General features: G+C 46.1%; 1 protein-coding gene across 1 annotated transcript; it reads left to right on the top strand.

Moving 5' to 3' along the window:
* The first annotated feature begins 2,915 nt into the window (after positions 1 to 2,915).
* On the top strand, positions 2,916 to 7,968 carry tti2 (TELO2 interacting protein 2). The gene is made up of 8 exons (XM_060856669.1): positions 2,916 to 2,936; positions 3,489 to 4,223; positions 4,586 to 4,772; positions 5,525 to 5,617; positions 6,244 to 6,425; positions 7,028 to 7,171; positions 7,270 to 7,432; positions 7,828 to 7,968. The coding sequence occupies exons 2-8, from the start codon at positions 3,538 to 3,540 to the stop codon at positions 7,906 to 7,908; spliced, it is 1,536 nt and encodes a 511-aa protein (XP_060712652.1). The 5' UTR covers positions 2,916 to 2,936; positions 3,489 to 3,537; the 3' UTR covers positions 7,909 to 7,968.
* The last annotated feature ends 715 nt before the right edge of the window (positions 7,969 to 8,683 follow it).

Raw genomic sequence — 8,683 nt, forward strand, 5'->3', positions numbered from 1 at the left:
CCCCTGGAACTTTTTCTGTGTTCAGAGAAGGTTGGAAAATTTCTGTTAACAATTTTGCAATGTGCTCCCTTTTTGTTCAGCAATCTCAGATGCATCCCATCTAATGGACCAGGCCAGACCCCCCCTAAAACATTTCAAGAAAGTAGCCCAGACCATAACTTTGCTGGTTGTTTTAAGCAGGGATATTAAGTGGATATTCCAGGAGAAAATCAGCTGGTCAAACCACTTAGTTGTAAACAAAATAGAAGTTATTTACAAGATTATTGAATGGAACACAAGCAAATAGAAAACAGAATACCGAATAACAACCTATCCAAAAAACCAAAAGGTCATCCCAACTTAATGATGCTGTTCCAAATACTTGAAACAATCCCCATGAACACCCCTTGGCACAAAAGGTAAAATCAAACACAAGTTCTTATATGATATAAATCAGAAAGAGAGAGTACCAGCCTGGACCTGCTTCTTTGGATCTGGCCGCTTTTTCATATTACTGCTGAAAACCAAACCAGAAAAAAACTGAGCTGGGAGAACTGGCCTATTCCCTTTCATTGCACAATGAAAACTTAAAGCCTTCTGCCTGAGGCCGTATCCGTTGGCTATGATCAAATTGGCCCTCAAACCCTCCAACCCCAGACTTTTTGGAATCTGTGTCCTTTACGACTGCTGTGAAAAAAAAGCCAAGGACAGCATAACCTTGTTAAGGAGCAATTTTGTCACACCCATCAGGACCTGGCAACTTCGCTACCTGAATTGTTGCTCATCTTTTTAGCATCTCTTCTTTGTCTATCACTCTGTTGCTCAGTTGCTCAACACCCACTTTTTCAGCTGGGCCATTGTCACCACTTTCTAATTTGTTAAAGAAAGAGTAAAATAAATTAATTTAGATTACTTACAGTGTGGAAACAGGCCCTTCGACCCAACAAGTCCACACCGACCTGCCGAAGCGCAACCCACCCATACCCCTACATTTACCCCTTACCTAACACTATGGGCAATTTAGAATGACCAATTCACCTGACCCGCACATCTTTGGATTGTGGGAGGAAACCAGAACACCTGGAGGAAACCCACGCAGACACAGGGAGAACGTGCAAACTCCACACAGTCAGTCGCCTGAGGTGGGAATTGATCCCGGGTCTCTGACGCTGTGAGGCAGCAGTGCTAACCACTGTGCCACCATGCACCTCTGCTGTACTCTTTGTTTCAATGAGCAGGTTACCCTGCTTGTTCCTTCTGACATTACTCCATCTTTCACAAATCTTTTACTAAATTTGAAGAATATTTCACTGTTTGGTTTCGCGCAGTCTGCCATCCTTTCCTTATGCTTCTACTTGGCCTTCCTCGTTCCAGCCTTAGCTTCTCTCCTACATTTGAGATCCTCTTCCTGAATTTTTCTACAATTATGATTCCACTCTCGAAACAATGCAAATCATATTATAACTCATTTTATGCAGAATTTCGACTGACCACAAGTGTCTGTATGTGTGCATTGGGGGAAAGAGTTCAGCCCAAATTATTTTGACTCTGAGCAATCAGGAGAGGGTCAGTGCCAGACTGCAGGCTGTGGAAGTAGCCATTGCACTGGACTGCTGGTTTCTCTTACACGGCTACCAGTTTGTCAACTTGCTTTGCCACCTGCCAGCAGTGGGCATCTTCAGGAGTGAGGATGCAGCATTGCCCCAAGCCCTTCCCTGACAAAGAACATATCAACTTGAACTTGTAAGTTTCCTTTGCAATTTGTAAACCCATTCCTTTTGTTGCCTTTAGCGGGTGAGGGTCGCAAGACCCGGTTTGTGTTTGGATTTAACAGGAGGGCTGGGACTGACAAGGGGGGGGGGCGGAACTAAAGTGCGGGGCTGGCGTTTCCCGGGGGGGTGGGAGAGTCGGTGACGACCAGCGCTGTGACGCGGTCCGCGGCCTATCCAGTCCGTGTGGAAAGAGCGGTGGGTGATGTTTTTTTTCCCCCTCTCTCTCTGTCGGTTGCGCACGGCAAGAAACTCCCCTTTCGGATGGAAGGAGGCGGGGAGTTTGTGACCGGAAACGGGCTGGGCCGACAGGAAGGTCAGCGCCAGCAGCAGGGAGGGTGGCCTGAGGGAGCTGCTGGGCCCCAGGGCCTTCTGTCTGTGTCTGGGCCTTGGGCTCCTTCCCTTTGATCCAGACCCTCTGCCCTTTGGCCCGACCAAGGAGGAGCTGGTGTTTAAAAAAATAAACCCCAGAGCTTTCTCCCACCCCGCTGAAGACGGACAACAGGAAGAGGGATTTGATTGGAGAGAATGGGATTTTACCATCAACCACCCTCCTTCCCTGAGTCCAAATGCTGGGGCCATCCAAACTGCTGCCAATGTCCCAACAGCCCTGCACTCATCCCACAGAGAGCCCCCCCCACCCACCCTCACAAATTGCTGCCTGAGGCTGCTGCTCCACTCCATTCCCTGCATTTCATTTATTTTTGCCTGGGTGGATCATTGCCCCCACACCAGCAACTCTCCATCTTCGTTCCCTTCCTTCCCTCCCTCCCTCCAAATAAAATTAGTTTTCGGCACGGTGTGGGCGAACTAGAGGTGTTTATTGGAATGTGAGCTGAGGGGTGGGGTGGGGGGGGAAGAAAAATTTCCCGCAGTGATCCTGTTACTCGAGGAGGGCGGTGGATGAGTCGGGGGTTGTGTAAAAAAGCAACTTCTGGGAAATCACTGAATTTGGCATGCACCCTTCCCCTCCCCCCTTCCCAGGACAGGCCATTGGATTGGTGAACTGTGATGGTCTCATCCGTGATGATCTTGATGTGCAGGTGCCAGTGTTGGACTGGCTGGACACATTCGGTAAAAGTCACACAATGCCGGCTTATAGTCCCAACAAGTTTATCTGGAAGTACAAGCTTACAGAGTGGTGCTCCTTAGTCAGGTAGCTCCTGACGAGGGAACTGCAGTCCGAAGGTTTGTACTTTCAAATAAACCTGTTGGACTATAACCTGGTGCTGTGTGATTGTTTATGTAATGATCTTGGTCTCCCTTCGCAGAACATGGTCATGCAAAGGAATCGGATCAGTTACGCAGATTAATCCACTTGATGAGCGTGTTCTTCAAATTTTAAAACATCTCAATCATACTTTATTACATGAGGGTTTCAGTTACAAATCTAGGTTGCTGTCCCAGTCATGCATCATTACCTAGTACGGCTCCAGTGTGGTTGACTTTTAACCGCCTTCTGGTAATTTAGGTTGGGCAATAAGCGCTGGCTGAGCTAGCTTGTGAACGAATTTTAAACATTATGCAAAATCAATAGCAAAATAAATATGGTGATTTCTGTTTGAAGATTCTCAAAGCAGATCTGAGGATTGAGAACACTCTCAGTCATTGATCATGAGTAATAATCTGCGAACAGAAATGTTTAGCAGCTCAGTTAGCTTGGGTATTTCTTGCCTGGTACATGTGCTCTTGGATGACTAATGTTGCCTTTGGTCAAAAAGAATGCCTTCTTTTTCCCAGATTAAAGTATGAATTTCTGATAGAGGACCAAGCCAAAGAAAAAAGTACCATGGAAGATCCTTCAGAAATTATTCAGAAATTGCACCTCGCAGGAAAAAGCAGGACAGTGGAAGAGGATTCTCATCAAAGAATACAAGTCCCGGCAGTCGAGCACGTTCTCAGGAAAATTTTGGGGGACTTGTCAAATGAGAAACTGATAAGACACAAAGGATCAGTTTTGGATGATGCAAGAGAATTGTTTCTACAGGCTGACCCTGCCTGGCTTCTTGACTGCTTCCAGAATGACATGTCAGACATTGTTCAAATCTATGTCAATTTCACAGCTGCCCTGATAGAGTACTCAGGATTGCCCAGATGTGAGACCGATAGTGGCGAATTACCTGACGATGCATATAACCTGATACCTGAGAGAGCCTGCAATGTGGCCCAAACCTTGAAAGCTCTCCTCTGGAAACTGCAGGCAAGGCCAGAGCAAATGACGCCTCAGGTCACAACAGTTTCGCCAGACTCTGTTCTGAGAGCCATTTTGCCACATCTGGTTATTTTTTGTGCTACACACTGCGAAGAGAAACCGTGGACCAATGCAGCATCTCGGCTGGCTGCAGACGAGCTGTTGGCAGCTGCAGTGCACGCTGTGGGGTGCAAGACTGTCCTAGAACTCCTGTGTGGTGCAGAGGAGGAAGGCAGGGGAGCTCTGGGAGCTGTGCTGCATCTGATGAAACCACATATGAACAAGTGAGTCTGATTGTTGACACTGCTCCCTGTTTCGCCAGATGGTCTCTACTCTTTGATAGACCATGCAATTCACTTTGTTTGTCAGAGGGGTGGGGAAAGGTCAATGAATGGGCACTGCAGGTGACTTCTACACCGTGTGATTGTGCTGAGCTTTGTTGAGTATCTGTGCTGGTGCTCCAGCTGGAACTTACTGAGCATCCATCTCCTGCTCTAGGAACAAAAATGCAGTCTCGGTCCCTATCCTCCAGTAAGCATGCTTTCTCAAAACTGGATATGACGAGTCACGACACAACTTGTAATTTTTTTTTGCTCCCAATTTTGAACACAATACCACTAACTGATTTGTGTGCAAATTTCTACAGAAACACCTGGAAGTCGAATCCAGCCACAAAACACGTATTTCGGTGGCTCCTGCAGAAGGTGAGGAGGCCATGGCTGGCTGAGCACCTGGACGTAGTGCTGCCCCCATCCCTCCTCTTCTCTGATGACTACAGGACAGAAAACAAGATACTGGGCGTGAGGTGCCTCCAGCACATCATTGACAATGTGGTACGTGGAGGCTGGAGATTGGAGATTGTGGAGTGGGATGGATGGAGGCCTGTGCATGACAAATTGTAGAGAAGAAATTCTGCTGGAGGTGTTTCTGACCAAATGCAATACAAGGCTGACTTAGCGCAGGACCGAGAGCCCCGCACTGTCGGAGCTGCTGACTTTAAGATCAGATGTTAAATACAGTTTCATGTTTGTCCGTTCCAAAGCTTTCCATGGAGGTAGATTTAAAGGTACAGGACAAAGAATAGGGATTGTCCCATATCCCAGCTATCGTTCCTCAAGTTTAGTATTTATGGGAGCTTGCTGTATGAAAGTAATCTGTTGCATTCAGTGCAGAACAGCAACAACACATCAAAAATAATTAAGTGGATGTGAAGCACATTCATATGTTTAAGATGCTGTATAAATTAGTTCTTTCCTTTCTCAACTGAAGGGATGTTCTGTCCACCCCTGTAGTGCAGCACAAACAACCTATTACAACAGTAGTGCGTTGTGTGCAGATGTCATGTTAGGGTTTGGGACAGGGAATTGTTCCAATGGATTTGAACAATGAGCTCAGGAGACCATTGTCTTTCCTGTGGGAGAGTGAAGGTGTGGAGGACAAGCATGAAGAGGTCGTTGTTCATAACAAGTACTTTGTTTGACTCAGTCATCCTCCTGTTCCTGAACCCTGACTGTTCTGTTGGTATAGTGGACAGGAAGAGATTGCAAATATCCCTGTGTTGACAGCTTTCTGCTTTGCGTTTCAGCCTGCTGCAGAGCTCCTGCAGTATAACCGGGCGCAGGTGGTATACCACGCTCTCTACAATCACTTGTATACTCCTGAGGCTTCGCTCATCCAGGTGAGTGTGCGTCCTCACCTTATCTCCACTTATCTGAATATGCCACCTTAATCCCTGGGCCAGTAGGTACAGGCACCCAGCCTTCAAATCTTATCAAGTGTCTGTTTATTTGTACAGGGCAGAAACGGAACAGTGATAGATTAGTTGTGCAGCTAATGAACTGTATGTGATCACACCAATCAACAGATTGTGGAAAGACTGTACTGTTTTATCACTCCATATTAATGGTTCTGTTCTGGGTACGCACTTAATCCAATTTCCATTCGACCATGAGTTTGGGAAGGCTGACATTGCTTCCTTCACCTTTGACTGGAATTACCAAGCCAGGACTGGTCATCTCTTCACTTGTCAGTTCAAGGCCTGCTTCAGCAAATAACTTCTAAATTGTACTTTAATCTGAGTGGCGGTGTTTACTTTTCTATTTCAGTAGACATAATTCCAGTATCACACATGGGACCAGTTCTGACTGAAGGTCATCAGTCTGAGTTATGACTTAGGTCTTCGTGGATGCTGCCTGATCTGTCAAAAAGTTCTCTTACTTTTGGTTTTAGATATCTGTACAATTTTGGACCTGCACGACAAATGGCAGTGTGACTGACCCATAACTGGTTCCTTGTCTGTTTCAGAATGTGCTGTCCTGCTTACTTGACCTCCTTCCACTTCTTGAGAAATCACATGTCATTCGTGGGCAGCAGAGAGCCAATCGCTACGACAAAGTGTTCTGCCTCATTCTTACCCACATGGAGGTTGAAGACAAGATCCCTCTGCGTCGAGTGTATGCCCAACATCTACCCATTTTCACTGAGAGGTGAGAACTGCTGTATTTTACGGACATGATCACTGTTCGATCCTGCTGGTTCGTGTGGTGCCCGTTGAGGGAAGCAGTACATTCCTGCCACATTCCCCATGTCTCTCTCACAATCTCTCTCCATTCCTCAGTGGTTCTGTGCACAGCCCTGTCATGAAATGGAACCAGAGAGAGCCAGGGGCCAACCATTTGATTGCTCAAGGTCAGGTGAATAGCTCACTGCATTTAGTCTCTGGGTGCCCTTGAGATAAGGCCAGGGTAGGTGGAAATTGGACAGGGTTCCTGCCTATCACCAAGTAATCTGGTTGCAAAAATGTGTTCCAAGATGTTAGATGAGGACAGAATAGGAACAGAATAATAACAGCTGACTGTGCTGATCTTTCACCACTGATTATACGTTCTCATGCTGACTGAGCTGTGGCCAAACTGACAAGTTCGTCATTCTGGAGGAGGGCAGGAAAACAAGGACAGCAGACACGAAAAATGCTGACCTCTCTTTCTTCAATCTCCCTGAACAGTGAAGTTAAGGTTGTGTCTTTCACGTCCACTTGTCCTCCAACATCCCGAATACTGATCACTCAGCACTCTGTCTATGTTGCCAGGTTGGGCATTATGGTCGTTCGCCACTTGAAGCGTTTGCAGAGAGTGATTCTGGGATACCTGGAGGTGTATGATGGACCAGAAGAAGCGGCCAGGCTCTGTGTTCTCCAAGCATTCCAGAGTATGATTCAACAGGCCTGGCCCAGGTACCAGCCAAACCCAAATGAAGGTTTAAGATTTGCATGCCTTATTCAGCCAGTTAAACCTCAACCTTAAACATTCTTTTTTGTTGTTATTTGAACAGAATGTCCGTGAGGCTGGAGGTTTTGCTCAAGTCTTTACTGAAATTCATTTATGATATGGCAACTGACCAAGGTCCAACACCACCACGTGTGAAGGAAGAGCTGTTACAAGATGCTACCCACTGCCTGATCCTACTTAATCGCTGCTGCGAACGCAAAGTAACAGTAAGTTAATTTCTGGTGATCTCTTGAGGTGGGGGTGGGGTGGTGATGAAGCAGGGGCAGATTGCATCAGTTAGGGAAGAGAAACAAGCTCATTTTCGGAGAAGCTCCGTCAGTTAAAGCCAAAACACACATGAGCCATTATCTCATCCAACATGGCCTTCAGCCTGACAAATTGAACTTGACATAGCTCCTGTTCATCCATCATGAAATTCGAAATGTACACATTTTATTTGAAGATACACCATTTGTAGTGGTTTGCTTAGCAAAGAATTTTGAATATTGAAACATTGTACCACTTGTGGGAACATTGCTTTGGAACTGAACTGACCTAAATCAGCCAACACACTACACTCACTGCAGCAGGGGAGTGGTTTAATCTGTTTTTGCTCTTTTAGGTTCTCCTGGAAGGAGTGCGGCAGAGCTGCGAGAATGCAACAGTACTGGACTGCCTGCAAAGGGTGCAGCAAGATGTGTAATAAGTCACCACCAGAACAGTAAATGTATAAAACCTTAATAAACAAAAGCAGAAAACATCACCAGTCGTTGTGTCTACCCTCATTGCAAATGCAGCTATTCAGGATAAACAATGGATCCGGGCCACCAAGTCACTCCAGCCACATAAACATGTTAATTCATTATTGCTCAAGCTCAGATGTGTTGGGGCCAGACTTGGCTTGATGCCAGCACCTTCACTTTAGTACAGTGTGAATCATGTCATTTCGGAGAACAGAACATAAAGCTGGCAACAATGTACTCCAGAGGCCTGTCACTTGAAGTCTGAACCTTGCTGTCCACCCTGACTAATGAACGAGTGCAACCTTACGGTGATGTGTTCAATGGCGATCCCCTTCCGTACTCTGAAGCTGATGTAAGCTCAGAGAAGGCACAACTTGTGTACTTGATGTCAATGCACAGGAAAAAACCTTGAACTCTGAATCTAACTGTACCTAATCTGACCTAGGAGAGCTTGGTCACTACAATGAAAAACAGCCAAGTTTCCAAAACCTATCAAGGCACCTCCCAAGCATGGCAATTCCTTATTCTCTGTTAAAATTATAATTCATTTCCAGTGAGAGTGAGGAAATGTCAGAATCTGATGCTGCCCTGTGCAATTAATCCCCCCCCCAATAGTAATGCATCGACCAGGGAGATTCAGATTGACATGTTACCATTTACTCTCCAATCCAATGAGAACGCCACTCCAAAAGGATTTCAAAGAATCCAAGAATTCTCTGAACCTTTTGCATATTC

Source organism: Hemiscyllium ocellatum, chromosome 48 (assembly GCF_020745735.1).
Source record: "Hemiscyllium ocellatum isolate sHemOce1 chromosome 48, sHemOce1.pat.X.cur, whole genome shotgun sequence".
NCBI lineage: Eukaryota > Metazoa > Chordata > Chondrichthyes > Orectolobiformes > Hemiscylliidae > Hemiscyllium > Hemiscyllium ocellatum.

Coding starts and splice junctions, on each gene's coding strand:
- tti2 (XM_060856669.1), top strand. CDS start 3,538: ATGGAAGATCCTTCAGAAATTATTCAGAAATTGCACCTCGCAGGAAAA. Junction 4,773..5,524: donor AGCACATCATTGACAATGTG/GTACGTGGAGGC, acceptor TTTGCGTTTCAG/CCTGCTGCAGAGCTCCTGCA. Junction 6,426..7,027: donor CTACCCATTTTCACTGAGAG/GTGAGAACTGCT, acceptor CTATGTTGCCAG/GTTGGGCATTATGGTCGTTC.